Below are 16,639 nucleotides of genomic sequence, written 5' to 3'. Positions count from 1 at the left end.
ATGCACCTCAAATAGCTATTCACGTATCATGAAACAATGGCATGTTGTTACTTAATATATATTTACTTGTAAATAAGGGGGGAGGGTAAAATCACTTATAAGTCAATGTTACTATGCCTACATTATTTTTAATGGGTGGCCTGGATATTAAATTGAAAGAATGCATCTGTTTTTCCAGTTAATTATTTTTCATAAGTTTGTTGTAGCAATCATATCTGTTACCAATGCTAGCAATACCAAATAAAATATTTTACATACCTCTCAAACCCACAAAGTGATCAAAACAAGAAAATCCAGCTGACCACAATACTGGGTGTTTTCTGCAAACACCGCATATAAAATAATACAAGATCACCTTTTCACAGAAAGCTGGAAACATAAAACTTGAAACAAAGCCAGCAGCAGATTAAACCTCTGTCACTCCACTTTCAACAAAGTAAACCCACCTTTCTTGTCCCTCCTCTACGCAAAAACACTTAAAGATACACACAGTTCTTAACAAATGGAGAATTTTCTGGTTTTTACAAAGTGCATTTGTAAACTGAAAACTATAAGCGGCACTACGGTTTCTCTGACTAAATGTCAGTGGCCTGCAAACCACTGGCAGCTGACTGACTGTACCTTTCAAGTCAGGGATATAAACTGCTCAGAGTACTTTGTAATGGTGTGCTCAAGAGACCTGTTAGTCACACGTATATATATACCTATAAATTTCTGACACAGAAAAGGAGAGGGTGCTAGAACCGTAATTGACAAGAAAAGCATATGAGCTAGAGAAGGTAACATAACAAGAGCTCCCTAAAAGCTGTATATATAACTGCAGAAAAAAAGACAGGGTACTTCCAGTTTTTGCAGAATCATGAATTTAGAACAAAGTCTTCAATGAAGAAAACAACTCCTTATTTTAGCAGCAGGAGATGCCACGTTACCTTTGAAATCAAAGCTGCAATGAATAAAGACTGTTTTTTTTTTTAATTAATAATGGGTAAATTGCTAAGACACTTGTTTGAACCTAAATCAGCACATTCAGAAATAAAGGAAGAGATCCTAGGCTAGAAAAAAAAGAAAGGAAGCTGTGTCAAACCAACATACTTTTGTGGATATCACAAACAGAATATGTAAAAACAGAGTACACACCTGATTCTTCCAACTGACTGTATATCCAGCAACATAAGATACTTAATTGGATGTGGAAAACCCAGTCTCAAATCAGAGGCTCTACCACAGACACAACAATAATTTTCCCAAAATAGCATAATACAGAAGCAAACATAATTTAGATTTATTTTTCATTCTCTCAGCTTTATACAAGTCTCCTCAGCAGACTATCTGGGAGCTTTGGCCTATTTTCTTATTTTGGAAATTCATTTTCAAATTGGGCAAATTTTTGTAAATTCCATCACACAATTACAAGGAAACAACAGTTTCACAGAGCGACTGCAAAAAAATTGTTATGCTTTTAACAGGCCCTCCTCCACAATCTCGCTTACTATGATTCAAGCTCTCACAGTGTCTTTTGCATTAGTATTAGTGTTTAGAAAATACCAAATACTGCTAGCCTAAGATGCCAAGATCAAAACTCACCAGCAGTATCTTACTTTTAGAAACGAATGGACAGGGGGAAAAAAAAAAATATGGAAAGGAAATATTCAAAATATCATTCTTGATTCTTTAAGCGCCTTTAAATAGTGGGAAGTGCTAGCTTAAGAAGAAAAAGAAACTTGTTTTGAACATAAAGGCCACCAGTCCAGATGAGAAAAAGGGTCAGATACTCTAGGATTCTGTTGCAGAAAAGAGACAATGGCCAAAAGCAGATGCCTGGAATACCTGTGGTTAGAGCAAAGCTAGCATGCACGGTACTTCCATTAAAACTCAGGAGCTTCATTAGCCAAAGAAGGCTGCCATATATTTAGCCAGTGGACTCCACATCATCAACAGCCTCTAGTTCCCAGCGGAGAAACTTCATTTCAGAAGCACAGTTTATATGACAGTGAAAGTAGTAGTCCAATGAGGTGTGGATAAGTCAAAAAGAAACTTGCCATATTTTATTTGGGTGCCAAATATATACATCTGTTGGATGTACACATCTCTATTTCTATAACCTTGTTTAGTGCTCCCTAGAACAAATTAAAACTTTCAGCCTCAGTCACTCCATAAATGGTTGCTTTTTCTTTAGAAAAAATATTATCCAAATGAAAAGGCTAGTACTGAAAAAATACTTAAGGCTAATCCTTTAGTTTGTACACTATGAAACTTTCTCAGTTTAACTATTTCAGTTTGGAAGTCTGTTTCAGAAATGCACTTTCTGTATCTGTGAGCTTCTTACTCAGAATTAAAAAAGAAACAAAAAAAACTTTAGGCAATTTTATCCAGTTGCTGGATTAAAAGATAACACCCTCTTACTAACGTCTTTTTCTAAGACATTTACATATATTTCTATCCAGAAAGCAGGCTAAGGTAGTCTCCAAAAGATATAACAATACCCAACAGAACCGAAGTCAAGGGAAATCTCAACAGAGCCTGACTTTTACCATGAGAATCTTCACACGCTAGCACAGGTTGCCCTAGGAAACTGCAGTCTCCAGCCATGGAAATACACAAACCTGACTGGACACCATCCTGAGAAACCCATTCTAGGGTTGGGTGGAAAAGGTGATCTCAAGAGATTCCTTCCAACTTAAATAGTTTCATGATCCTGACTAACAAGACCTACAAATGCTAAGAGACAAGACAAAAAAACGAAGAATATCTTGCATGGAAATGAAACTAAAGAACTCACACTAGGTGAAATATATTACCACTAAAGTAATTATTTGTCAGTAAAAACTTCGTATTTCAACACTGGAGAAATTAGTAGAGTACAACATTAACATTGCCCATATAATCATGTTTTCAAATGGCTTGTCTTTGTACAAAGTTTTCATGTGAAATATGAATTTAAAACAGACTAACCATCCCCAAATAGTTTTACCAGTTGATTTTTAAGCCAGCTGAAGAATTTTAGTGAAGTATTCTTTAGTTCCTATTCAAATTCAGAGTAACTTCACAAAACTTAAAAAAAAAAAAAAAAAGAATAATTAGATAAATCTAATCTGGAAAAGCTGCACAACTGACTGGGTTACCACCTCCTTTACTTACTAAAATGCGGGTTCCCAATTTTTTACATAACATATGCATGCTTAATTTCTACATTATTACGTACATGGTTAGTAAAATGATAAAGAATGTATATGTCTATACCGCAGTGCTTTCAGAGATGAACCTTTGCTGACAGATTACAGCTTCACTTTCCTTTTCATTAATAACCTAAAATAAATCCTGAATACATGCAACCTCTGTTGTTTTAAGGATGGTATGTATTGGGTTCTACCTAGAGCTGGAGAGTTTACATAGAACACTGACCGGATGCTGTTTTTAAATACAGGAACTACCTTCATGTTTCTTCACTTGCTTCCCTCCCAGAAAACTGTATGATCTGGTAAAAGACAATGATACAAGAATGGCAAGATAATATGCATCAGACTTAAAAGAAATACATTCTAAAATTTTTTTTTGGCTGCTGACTTCAAAATGATTGGAATGGGTTCATCAAGGAACAAGTTGAAATGTGCATGTAATTGAATGAATCTGAAGGGGAAATCAGATAATTCACTATAATTTGTGTACATCAAGTTACATTATCAAAGTAATTAGAAATTCATATTTGTACTATTTACTTCAAAAATACTTTATGCTACTAGATTTTAGTAATGTGCAATTTATGTTCAACTGGCAAACGAGCAGAGCCCAGGGCCTTCCTTCTGCCTCCACCAAATTTTGTCTGACACTGCACATCTGCATACCAAGAAGATGAAGCTAACTAAATTACCATTATAAAGAGTTTTCCAAACTTCTCCCACAAGACATTTAAAATATCCCCAAACTCTTCATTGTTCAGTATTTCTAAACAGAATTTTTACTGACAGCTTACTCTCTCCATACTTCTCCCATGCAACAAGTTTTAGCAAAAAGCATGGATTCTTCCCATAGCAGAAATCCAGCGCCAGTGCAAGGTTTACCAGTGCTGCTTGAAGCAACAAACTGCCACTAACTTACCACAGTCAGTATTTTCTGTTTACAGACATGACTATGTCAGCCGAGGCCTTTAACAAGACCATGTCCCACGAAAATGCTGCTCTGGCTACCAGGAAGCAAGCGAGAAAGTAACCACAGCATCAGATGTCACCTTCCTCTCTGCCCTATACTTTTTACCTGCCCTACGACTTGTTTGGCAAAGAATTAACATAGATTTCTATGACAAGATCTCAACATTGTTATTTTCATGAAATAGACCTAATCATATGCGATGAATGACCAACTGGAAGAATGAGGGAAGTGTACCTGTGAAGGGAGGTCACAAGGAGACAGTCTGGGATAATTTCTGAAAGTACAACTGCAATTACTCATAGAGCCCTCCCTTCCAGAACAGCATGGGTACACTTAACCGTGCTACAAGGTAGGCTGAAAGATAAATGACCTCTAAAGGTTTCTTCTACGTTTCCATAAACCCTCTGATAGTTCATTTGCCCAGAAATTGCACAAGGCAGCACCTCAGTACTGTTGCCATTACACATCAAGTAAATAAACGGTGGCTTCTTGACGGTGGGCGGTTTTCAGGCGAAGTGGTTTCGTTTAAACCAGATTGAGACCGGGACCGGTTTAATTCACCGGGCGGAGCTGCAGGAGGCGCATACAGGGCTCCCGCTGGCAGAGTGGCCGAGGGGCTCCACGCCGGACTCGAGGCCCGCCGCCACCGCGGCCCAACAAGTGTGCGCCCCACCGCTGAGCTGACTCCTCCCGCTCCGGGGACGGCAGCGGCGGCTGCTCGGCCGTCCTGCCTCACACGGGCCGGGAACCCGTAGTCCACCCTACTCAGCCTTGCCCTCACCGTCCTCCAGAACCGGACGTTCCCAGTGGCGTGGGCGGGGAGCACAGGCCTCCCGGGAGGAGGGATGTACCCGCCCGACCCCAGCCGCGCCGCTCCGGGCCGCCCCTCACCGCCGCCGAAGGGGACGGCCTCTCTCTCAGGTACCTGGCAGCTGCTCAGCTCCTCCGCCAGACGCCGCAACTCTCCCTTCAGCTGTGCCACCTGCGGCGCCTCTGCGCTCCCCGAAGCCATCGCCGGCGTTGGTTGTAGAGAAAGCCTCTCGCCCCCTCCACACAGGACAGGGGAGAAGAGGGTCCGCCAAGCCCCTGCTCGCCCGCTCCTGAGGGAAAGGGGAGAGAAACGGTGCCGTGAACCACGCAAACGAAAACTTTCCCCCTCTCAGCTGCACTTACCGCAAGGGCGAGCGCCGGAAACCGCAGAGAAGAAAGACGCGGTGCAATGACGTCAGCACAACTGCTACCCCGACAAAGAGCAGGGGCGAGGGGCAGGTTTGAATTTGCCCGCCCGAGCGGCATGGTCGCGCATGCGCGTAAGGCGGCCGCGGGTTGCCGTTGGTCTTAACCGTCGCGCGCTGGGTGGCTTGTCCGTGAGGCGCAGCCTGCGGCGCCCGGGCTGGGTCGCGGTGTGCGGGGTGTGTGAGCCTTGACGGGGTGCACCACCGCGGGCGGGCGGGCGCGTTGTGTGAGCACCTGCCGGGGGGGCCTGAGTGTTATTTTCCCTCTCGGTACAGGAGCAGCTGCTGTCCAGCCACGGTGCTGAGCGCAGCTGTTTGCGGGTGACGGGAAATCCAGCTGATTGCTGCCCCTTCTTGAACTACAGGAACACCCATAGTTGTCTCACACCTGTGTTGCGGTACTAGAGATTTACATACGAGTGTTGCAAATATTTCTGGATGTGGGGCGCTGACGCTCCAGCATTTTACTTTAGTAAGATGTAACGGGACTTTTTGGTTTGGGTTTTTTTTTTATTTGCCCGCCCCTGCCCCACCCCATAATATATGCAGGACAGGAGTCAGAAACCTGGTTTTAGAGTAGGCTTCGGTATGCACAAGCACCCAAACTCTGACACAGGAAAGTTAGATTTATTATTTCCAGCATTATATTTGAGACCCTACAACCAAAGGCCAAGAAAGGTGTGAAAGGTCCAGGTGTTAACAGTGCATGAAATATTTGGGCTGGTGCTGCTACATAAATGTGCTGGATTTAAGATCAGGATATGCAGAGTATTGGTTTTGAAATAAAGGGTTAAACAGTGTTGTCAGAGCAAATCTTCACGTTTCCTGTAGCCTACATGGGAAGCAATAATAGTCATAAAAAGACTAGATTTTTTTTCCCCAAGCTAGTGAGTGAAGAAAGAAAATGAAATATGGGATCAAGACATTTCTTAGCCTGGAAATGAGCACCAATTGAATTGTCATGTCTTGCTCTAGGAATATCATACATGTTTTCACACAGAAGTATGTTTTCTCCATTGTAACTTTTGCACAGATTTTGGAAAAGTTACCCTCAATGTACCACTATGAGAAGAAACAAGATGCTTCCTGTATGTGCATGCAGAGGAGCAAAGGAGGATTACATACCATGCAAATTATAACATGTGCTCCAAGGTCCAAACCTTCCACCTGTGGCCCTGACAAACATTCAAGCATCCTTGATGATGGCTTTGTGTGTGAAAGTCATTTTTTGCAGCACTTGGAGCTCTGGAGTCCCTTATCAGAAGAAGAAAGTGAATACTAAAGACAAAAATATCTATTTTTATATAACTTTATATTAAAGTATTTTATTATGATTGCAGTTATTGTCTGCACAATTACAAATGTAAATTTAAAGGTGAAAGACCGCATTTGAGTATTTTCTGTCCAGTTATAGGGAGATGCAAGGAGATTCAACAATTACCTGATCCATACTATGTCTCTCCTTAGAGCATCCTGTATAATTTTTATTGCTGCTCATTGTTCATTGTATACCATATCATCTTATGTTCCTGATCTTATAGTTTGAGTTATTTCTTTGTGTTATTACATGTTCACTTAACCATGACCATCCTGTCATAATTCTGATACATTTATGTTTTCATCTTTATCTTTGCTTTGAAGGGCTTTTAATTCTTGCCTTACATTTCCCAGTCACTATGTAATATGTAGCCTTTACTTTTTCCACATCCCTTCCTTTTAATGGCTCTCCTTTTTTACTTCTGTTTCCTAATATTTTTTTCACTGTCCCCTTGACCATTTGTTCTCTATTACACACAGGCAGCGAGAAGCTAGCCTTACTTTAAAAGCAATGTACTTGGATGCTAAACAACTATAATGACTAAAAGGGATTTGAAAACATTTTCCAAGTACAAGGTCGTTCAAAGTTTAAGTGAAAAGATTCAGTTATTACAAGGGCTAGGTTCACAGCTTGACACAATACAAAAGGACACAATTCCAATCACTTTATAACTTAAAAGAGAAAATTGTGCAATTGCCATTACCGTAGACACAATAAGTTACCACAATGAGCACACAAGCAACACTTTGCCATAGCCAGATACTCATTTTATGGACATAATTTTTTTGTATACAGTTTAATCATCTTCACGTTTATTTTCCTGCCATTTTGTAAGCTGGCTCTATATATAAAGTTTCTAGTTAACCCAAGCATTCATGATAATTCTTAGAATATTTCAGAAAACCTAAAACGTGCAGTTGGCAAATTTTCACAGATCAGGAGATCTTACCTTGTTTTGGAGAATTTTGTACATTATCTTTCTCACAAACCTCCATATTTTGGAACACCTGCATTTACAGCTATCAGATGTATGACACTGTTAGGCAGAATTCTTCCAAGCCTAAATATTTCCCTTAGGATTTAACTTTTTTCAAATGAAACAACATGCAGTTTGAATTGTGTCAACACAGGAAATTTTCCTCATACACAACTGTTGAGTAGGCAAGCAATTTTTGTGTCTTTTCCACTTGTAAGAGGTCTATTAGAAATAGAAATAGATCACACAATTGAAATCTATTAGCTATGGCTTTTGTCACTTAGAGTGCTTGTAAAAGTGACACAAATAAAAGTGCTAAGTTGCCGCAGTGACAGAAAGCATAACTGGTTTTGGTTGGTTGGGAAATTCCACATCTTTCTTCCAAATATGTCCATAGTGCAAATACGTTTCAGTTACTCCTGATTACATAATTTCTATTTCTTCTCCTTTTCTGAACATGAAATAAAGCATTATTCCATCCACTGTGGCAACCCCCAATACTTCATTATTAGAAGTCACAAACATAAATACATGATAGAAAATTCTCATTTTCTTTCAAATGAAAAATGTCATTACTATTCTGATTTTAACTGGAAGTCTTAATGTTTTCTACTGAAGAATTTACCTACCTCCTAAGATTTTTATGTTAACTATTCTTGTACATCGCCAGTAGTTTGGTAGGCTACAGAATCATCAAACAGGTACTTTCTGGAATATGCTCTTCAGCTACAGGGAGCAAAGGAAGACAAAATTGCTGAAATTATTTCTAGCAGTTTTTGACAATGTCTTTGATATTTTTGTAATTTATGTGTTTCTCAGGAGCATATTATAATCCCGGAAATACGTTATATCTTGTGTAGACAATGCAAGAAGCATATTCAATTTCAGTCAGTGTTTCTGGAGATTTTGTTATGTGGGCTTGGTTTTTTAGAGGTTGTTTTTAGATGGCTAGCTATAAAGCATCTTATGTATACATTCAGGGCTGCAGGAGACTTCATAGTTTTGGGATATAAAAACGGCAAACTCTGTAGTGAGAAGTAGTATCTAGCATAAGACTACCTGGCATAATTGAGAGAAAAGGAAGACCATTTAGATGGAGCGAACTGGTAGAAAAAGCACTTGACCAAAACTGTTTTTTTTTTTTCCTAAATGCATGTCATAGAAGATACTTCAGACCTCATTCCTACCATTATATCGTATTCAGCTGAATTTGCATAGTTAAAAAATCAGAGCTGGAAAAATTCAGGATGAGAGCCTAGATTCACTGACACAGGGACCTGGAGTTCCACCAATAGCTTAACTTGCTTCTCACTTCATAGAAAGAGTCATTTTTATCTCATGAGCAGGGAAGAGGGCAGCAGAGGTCTGATCTGCTGCTGAGAAGGCAAGAGTGAGAACCAAACAGCTTCCTAAAATTTATCAAAATTACTTTGGATGTAGCTTTGTGGGAAAGTTTGCTTTGGTTTACTACATCTCTACTACATACTATGACTTGTGTATAGGCTGAATATATAATCACCAAACAGGTTACATTCCTCCAGGTTTCTACAGAATCCTACTAGAGGTCTCTCTGACATGGCCTTGGGAGTCACTTTTCCGCTTACCTTTGCGATCAGGAAGACTGAGGTTCTTCATTACCTCTTGAATGAGGTCACACACCATGGCACAGCACCCTTCAAAGCAGTGAAAAGCACAAACCACTAACATAGATTAGGGCATGTCAGCAGAACAAAGCACAGAGAAAGAAGGTGTTTAACTGTCCTGGTCATGGGGATGAAGCTTGCCCCATCCCATAGCACCTGCCAGCAATCTAGCGGGAAGGAGGGACCAGCAGCTGGAGGTAATTAGGAGGAGGAAGCAGATTCCAGGGTCTGGCTGTCCTGGCAGGGGGAGACTTGGTCTGTGTTGCAGTAAGATGAGGAGGTGGGTTTAGCTGAGCCTTGGGACTTGATTGTTTCATTCTTAATTTGTTTCTTGGTGAAATTAAAACACAGGAAGCAGCTGAGCTTTGACCTTGCATGTGGTGTGTAGCCTGTGTCATAGGCTAACTGGGAGAGTCACCTGTTTATGGAAGGGTTGCATGGAAAATGAAGAGCTGAGTTCCAGCACCCTGAAAGAGGGTGTGAAGAGTACATGGCCACCCAGCCTCAATGAAGTAAGACAAGATACCCTTCTTAACACAAGGAGTGGTCCATGACCACCCAAACTTTATGGAGTATGCAGAGGACATCGAGGAGACTCTCCCTAACCCTAGGGATGGCAGCTGGGAACTTACACCTACACATCTTCACTCTTACCAGACCATTGCATTCATGCACATGTATATAATACAAGAACCACAAACATATGCAAGTGCCTCAGAATCTACCAATTTTTAATATTAGGAGTCAGTTTTGCAACAGTTCATATGTTTTAGTATTGCACACTGGTGAGCAATGCACTGAAACATACTGATTTTCTGACTGCAGACAGATTAAAAGAATAAGTACTGGAATTCAATAAGAATTTCAGCTTTAGTTAAAAAACCACCATATTTTAAGCTTCTGTCATTCAGAAATAATAAGAATTTTGAACAGAATTTTTAATGTATGTCAGGCAAGCTGGAAAATGCATTTAAGTATAACTTACCTCCTTTCACATAATGGAGAGTTTAAGGTGTAATCAGGTTAAGTCACAGCAGAGTGCACAGCAGTAGCCTTGGTAAAGCTACAGTTATTAAACGGGGCATAAATCAGAACCCAGCAATGGTGTTGCTCAGAACACAGCCAAAGCATATGATTTTCAGGTCTTTGTTTAACTATTCATACTGTCTTAGGAAAGCCCCTATGAAAAGAAACAAGTTGGAACAAAATATAAGCACTGCTGGTTTAGTCAAAAAACATTTGCAGCAACTAAAACACTTTCTGTGGTTTTGTCAATGTACTTGTATTACTCTTATGTATTAATTTGCAGCTATTATTATAGGTTTTTAAAAAGAAAATATTCTTAATTCCCACTCTAAGATAAGGGGCTTTTGACATTTTGGTATAATATCCCTTTTGCCTCAATTAATTTTTTTACTTCAAGTTCTAAGCTAGATGTCTTTGTCTCAGTTGACCATCAGATTTAAGTTACAGTTATTGACAATTCAGAAACTGCATCAGATGAAAAAGCATGATTCTGTTTTTATTATCTGTGCGCACTGTGGCAGTAGCTAAGAGTTACTGGGAGGCCGCTTTGTGCTGCAGTATTTCAGTTGCTAACACTGTTCTCAAAAGCAGTGTTTGCTATAAATTCTCAGCCCAAGGGAACACAAAATAGATACTGCACATTGCATTCTAGGGTGGTACTGCAGAGTCAGGCCAACATGAACTCTTCTTGCAGCCTGAACTCCATCATCACAGTGGGACTCAACTGACTCAATCCGGCAAGATAGGGCTCGTGTATTTTGGCAGCGATGCAAAGTTGTAACTTTGAACTTTCATTTCCTACTGTGGTTGAGTTTAGAGTAACAAAGTGAGACACTGTGCCTGTTGATTTAAGTTTTCAGACACACTTTTTACTCAACAGAATTGCTTCCTTTAGAGACAGAAGATATTACATAAACATCTGTATTTTTCAATAAACAGAAGTATTACAATGCAGACTGCAAGTAAAATTATCTGGAATAAATTCAGAAACAAAATATATTTTCTCAGAAATTAAGATATTTTAATGCTGAATTTCAATAAATATGTTTGACTGTTTCTGTTAAGTTCCTCAGCAGTTGTATTGCAGTAATGTGCGCAAGATAAGAGTTGATTTAAACATGTAAAAGAAGTTTATTGAGTTCTGAACTCAGTAAGGGTTCAGTAGAGAGTCTTTCATGCTTACTCATTTTGGAGTGAACAAACAGTTGTCAGATCATATCCAGTTTGAAATTCACAAAAAAAACATAGTTTTCTATAGTTTCTATAGTTTATTTTTAATTCTAGTGTAAAAGTAAATAAATAACATTCTATTTGAGTCATTTGCCAAGAATTATTACATTCTTTTTTTCTTTTTTTCCCCTCAAAAAAAAAAAGAAATTTAATTATTGTCAGCTCTCACAATCTTATTGCAAGTTCGTTGTTACTGTTTTTTTCCTTAAATCTGTTTCTGGAGTCTTTTAATTATATAAGAATTTCTAGGTTATTTCTTCTGCTGCTTTTAGCACTACTATCCCTCACAGCATTACAGAAATGTCACCCAAATCTGATTTAAGAACTCAAAAACCTGAAAATCAAATAAAATGGCTATTAGAAATCACTATATTATTTTCATTCTGACTTATGTTTTTTGGACATTTAGTACAGGTAACACTAGATATCTCTTGTAAAGAATAATGAAAAAAAAAGATTATTTGGTTTCACTACCCAAACAATGGTAGCAATATACCCATTAAGACAAGAAACAAATAGTAAAATACTGATACTAAGAATTTTCACTGCTTTAGTTGTGTGAACTATTACTACAATTGATATATTGAGGCTGTGAAAAAGATGAAGAAAATATGTTGCTAAGACAGCAATTATGTTAGATCATACCTTGACTTGAATGAGGTATAGCTACAAACAGAAGAATATGGGTAGTCTCATTTTGCAAGCTAACTCTGCTTTTTCATTATTCTCAGGCAAGGCTTTGTGTTCCCAGTGAGTGTGAGGTTGTCATTTGTCTCTCCTGACCAATCTTGCATCCTGACCACATATTCTGTTTTAGAAGTATACACAAAATGATCAGCAGGGACTGTGAGAATGAAGACCCTAGGCCCACTGTAGGAGAGGATCTGGTTCAAGACCATCTTAAAAACCTCAATGTACACAAGTCCATGGGACCTGATGAAATCCATCCATGGGACCTGATGAAATCCATCCATGGGTCCTGAAGGAGCTGGCAAATGAAGTTGCTAAGCCACTGTCCATCATATTTGAAAAATCGTGGCAGTCAGGTGAAGTTCCCGACAACTGGAAAAAGGGGAATATAACCCCCATTTTCAAGAAAGGGAAAATGGATGACCCATGGAATTACACACCAGTCAGTCCCACCTCTGTGCCTGGCAAAATCTTGGAGCAGATTCTCCTGGAAGGCATGCTAAGGCACATGAAAAACAAGGTGCTTGGTGACAGCCAGCACAGCTTCACTAAGGGGAAATCCTGCCTGACCAATTTGGTGGCCTTCTGTGGTGGGGCTGTGGAACTTATGGACAGGGGTAGAGCAGCTGACATCATCTACCTGGACTTGTGCAAAGCATTCGACACTGTCCCACACGACATCCTTGTTTCTAAATTGGAGAGACATCAGTTGATGGATGGACCACTTGGTGGATAAAGAACTGGCTGGATGGCCGCACACAAAGAGTTGTGGTCAATGGCTTAATATCCAGCTGAAGACCAGTAATGAGGGGTGTCCCTCAAGGATTGGTGTTGAGACCAATCCTGTTCAACATCTTTGTTGGTGACATGGACAGTGGGATTTAGTGCGCCCTCAGCAAGTTTGCCAATGACACCAAGCTGTGTGGTTTGGTTGATACGCTGGAGGGAAGGGATGGGATCCAGTGGGACCTTGACATGCTTGTGAGGTGGGCTGATGCCAACCTTATGAACTTCAACCATGCCAAGTGCAAGATCCTACACCTGGGTGGGAGCAATCCCAGGCACAGCTACAGGTTGGGCAGAGAAGAGATTCAGAGGAACCCTGCGGAGAAGGACCTGGGGGGTGTTGGTCGATCAGAAAATGAACATGAGCTGGCTTCAGTGTGCGCTTGCAGCCCGGAAAGCCAGCCGTATCTTGGGCTGCATCAAAAGGAGAGTGACCAGTAGGTCAAAGGAGGTGATCCTGCCCCTCTACTCTGCTCTTGTGAGACCTCACTTGGAGTATTGTGTGCAGTTCTGGTGTCCTCAACATAAAAAGGACATGGAACTGTTGGAACAAGTCCAGAGAAGGGCCACGAGGATGATCAGGGGAGTGGAGCACCTCCCATATGAAGATAGGCTGAGAAAGTTGGGGCTGTTCGACGTGGAGAAGAGAAGGCTGCGTGGAGGCCTCTTAGCAGCCTTCCAGTATCTGAAGGGGGCCTATAGGGATGCTGGGGAAGGACTCTTCATGAGGGACTGTAGTGATAGGACAAGGGGTAACGGGTTAAAACTTAAACAGGGGAAGTTTAGGCTGGATATAAGAAGGAAATTCTTTCCTGTTAGGGTGGTGAGGCACTGGAATGGGTTGCCCAGGGAGGTTGTGAATACTCCATCCCTGGTGGTGTTGAAGGCCGGGTTTGACAAAGCCTTGGGTGACATGGTTTAGTGTGAGGTGTCCCTGCCCATGGCAGGGGGGTTGGAAATAGATGATCTTAAGGTCCTTTCCAGCTGTAACTGTTCTATGATTCCATGGTTCTGTGATCTGATCCCTCTGTTGCACTGGTCTTTTGCATAATTTGGTATAAGGAGGAAATTCTTTCGTGTTAAGGTGGTGAGGCACTGGAATGGGTTGCCCAGGGAGGTTGTGAATGCTCCATCCCTGGCAGTGTTAAAGACAAGGTTGGACGAGGCCTTGGGTGTTATGATTTAGTGTAAGGTGTCCCTGCCCATGGGAGGGGGTTTGGAACTAGATGATCTTAAGGTCCTTTCCAACCCTAATGATTCTATGATTCTATGTGCTTTGTGGCAGTATGTCATGATCTAGAAAGTCCTTTGTGTTGTTCAATCTGAGATTTCACATCTCATTTCTGAGAATCCTACCAAGTTAATTTAGATGTTAGTGCTTTGACAAACAACTTCTGAATAATACAGCAGCAGTTTTAAATATAGTCTTTGTCATCTCTAGTGCCCTGCAGATGGACAAATCTTATGTAGAAACTTTTAGAAAAGGAGCAGAGCAAGCAGCAGAAGACAGTAACTTCTTAAAATGTAGTTTTATGGCCTAGATGGTAAGAGTTGTATACCCTCCAAGAATACTCAAGAACGTAACTTGGACTCTGAGAACTCTGATTATCTGTGTGCATAATTTTGGTTTTGTCTACTATAAATAGGGAATACTCATCTGCATTATCTGAAGAATTTATCATATATAGTTTAATGAGATTATTATCTTATATTTTGAAGTATATTGAAGCATTCCTGCCAAATACTTTGATTTTTTTAAAGCAAATTTGGGAAGCTTGGTGCTAATGCCTCAGCTATACCTTGCTCAGACACCATTTAGAACATGTTTGTTGGTGCTTAATAAGACATAAGTCTGCCAAGTCAAGGAGACCCACTTCATTCTGAAACCTCTTGATAACCGAATAGACAGAGGAAATGTAACCTAACACATGAGGGTCATCCAGCAGAATAAAAGTACTTACCAATGGCACAGTATTTATTAGGGGGTGGTTCTGACCTCATGCTTTAAAAAAAACATATTCTATTATTCTTACAACATTCATTGTAGGAGAAATAGCTATTAAGTTGATTTATATTAGATGAAATGTTGTTTGTGGGACCAAGGTTGCACTTGCACTCCCCTGACTGACTTAAGCAAGCAAATGTTCTCAGTCATTGTCCTTTTTACCTATCCCACCATTGTGTAGTGAGATGCTTGACCTCTCTATTTGGAAATATTTTACAAGATAGTAAATTCACATATGAAGCAGTTTCTGAAACAGTCGGAGAAATTACGCCTACGTTCAGGCAAGTCATCAGGTCATGCTGGAGAGGCAAGTGCTTCAATGCCTGAAGGACACCAATGGAAAAAATTAAATCTAAAAGACAATACTTAGCTAGGAAATTTCAGCATAAGCCAGTAATTTCTCTCAGTAGCTAAACAAAATATGGTTATGTGAAGATGGGTCTCTGCTCTTAAATAGGATTCTTATTTTTTAAACATAAAAAATAAATCACTATGAGAGTTCCGAAAGATATACTGTGCCTGCAGAAGATTTAGTATTCCGGTATCCCAGACTAAATCAGTAACTGGCATCCTATCTGGTCCAGCTATTGAGAGAACACGATTTGCATCACTTTAATGGATTTCTTTTCCTATTGAATAATACCTCATATGAATACTGTCTTAAAGTTTATTTGGGTGAAAACTCCCTTTGTACAGATTATATTCTTATGTAGGATTATATACAGTGGAGTGCTGCTTACAGAAGTGCTGTTACTTATTTCTGTTATATTCTAGCAACCAAAGTAATGAAAAGCAATGTATTTCAGTGTCCACAGAAAGTTTCAAGTAAATATGGAGCCCCTGACTTACTTAGCAAATGGAAATTTTTCATCTACCTGTCTCTATTGTCACTGAGGTAGCAGAAAAAGGTTAGAAACTTACAATGGAACATAAAACAATATCCTTCATTAATGTGCTGATTTTTAAATAATTATATTCATTTAAGTAGTATCAGTTACATTGATATGAATTGTCATAGAAATTATGGCTTACATAACCAAAATTACAAATTACAGTAGGTTGCTATGCATGCATGTTGTTCACTTGCTCGTTTCAACCCCCCCCCCTTATCTATCTTATGTTTCTATGACTGGAACAGCAGTTGTCTGCCACTTTATTCAGTCTCAGTAGGCATGTTGCCCTTCCCCCCAGCAACTGCATTATCCGTAATGAAAGCAGAGAGTACTTCATCCTTGGGCCCATATCTAGACAATATTAAGTATGAGTTGCAGCTCTACTGAACAGCAGGCCCACTACTTTCTTTCACACTCTATGTGGCTAGCAAACCTTCAGCTGTTTTTCAGTTCCTTGGAACTGTGTAATTTTATTTAGAAAATGTCAGTGGTCACATTATTCCTGACCCTTGATACTTATACTGCTCATCAGTCCCTTTACTCTCAGCAAAGGAAACTGAATACTTTGTATTTAGTTTTTAAATCCTTCAGAAGCATTTATTTTATTTTCACTGTTTGTGTGCGTGTGGCAAAGATCTCTGTCCATATTCAACTCAATTCTGGTGACAGGAAACATTAGACCCCAAGATAA

General features: G+C 39.9%; 1 protein-coding gene across 3 annotated transcripts in view; it reads right to left on the bottom strand.

The window, feature by feature from the left end:
• Positions 1-5,611, bottom strand: part of CNTLN (centlein) — a 197,690-nt gene extending 192,079 nt beyond the window's left edge. Inside the window, exons 1-2 of one of the 3 annotated variants that reach the window (XM_061441239.1) lie at positions 5,320-5,611; positions 5,072-5,246 (exon numbers count right to left, since the gene is read on the bottom strand). In XM_061441239.1, coding sequence (XP_061297223.1) covers positions 5,072-5,158 — 87 coding nt within the window. In that variant the 5' untranslated portion in view covers positions 5,159-5,246; positions 5,320-5,611. Of the gene's footprint in view, positions 1-5,071 lie in introns of all 3 variants that reach the window. The other 2 variants (XM_061441241.1, XM_061441240.1) reach the window with 2 other exon arrangements.
• Positions 5,612-16,639: the final 11,028 nt, after the last annotated feature.

Source organism: Pezoporus flaviventris, unplaced genomic scaffold, assembly GCF_033815535.1.
Source record: "Pezoporus flaviventris isolate CSIRO_AGI_PZ_B2104156 unplaced genomic scaffold, CSIRO_AGI_Pfla_v1 ptg000212l, whole genome shotgun sequence".
NCBI classification, from domain to species: Eukaryota; Metazoa; Chordata; class Aves; order Psittaciformes; family Psittacidae; genus Pezoporus; species Pezoporus flaviventris.
The sequence above is the reverse complement of the archived record's forward strand: the minus strand, read 5'-3'. Positions and strand labels throughout refer to the sequence as shown.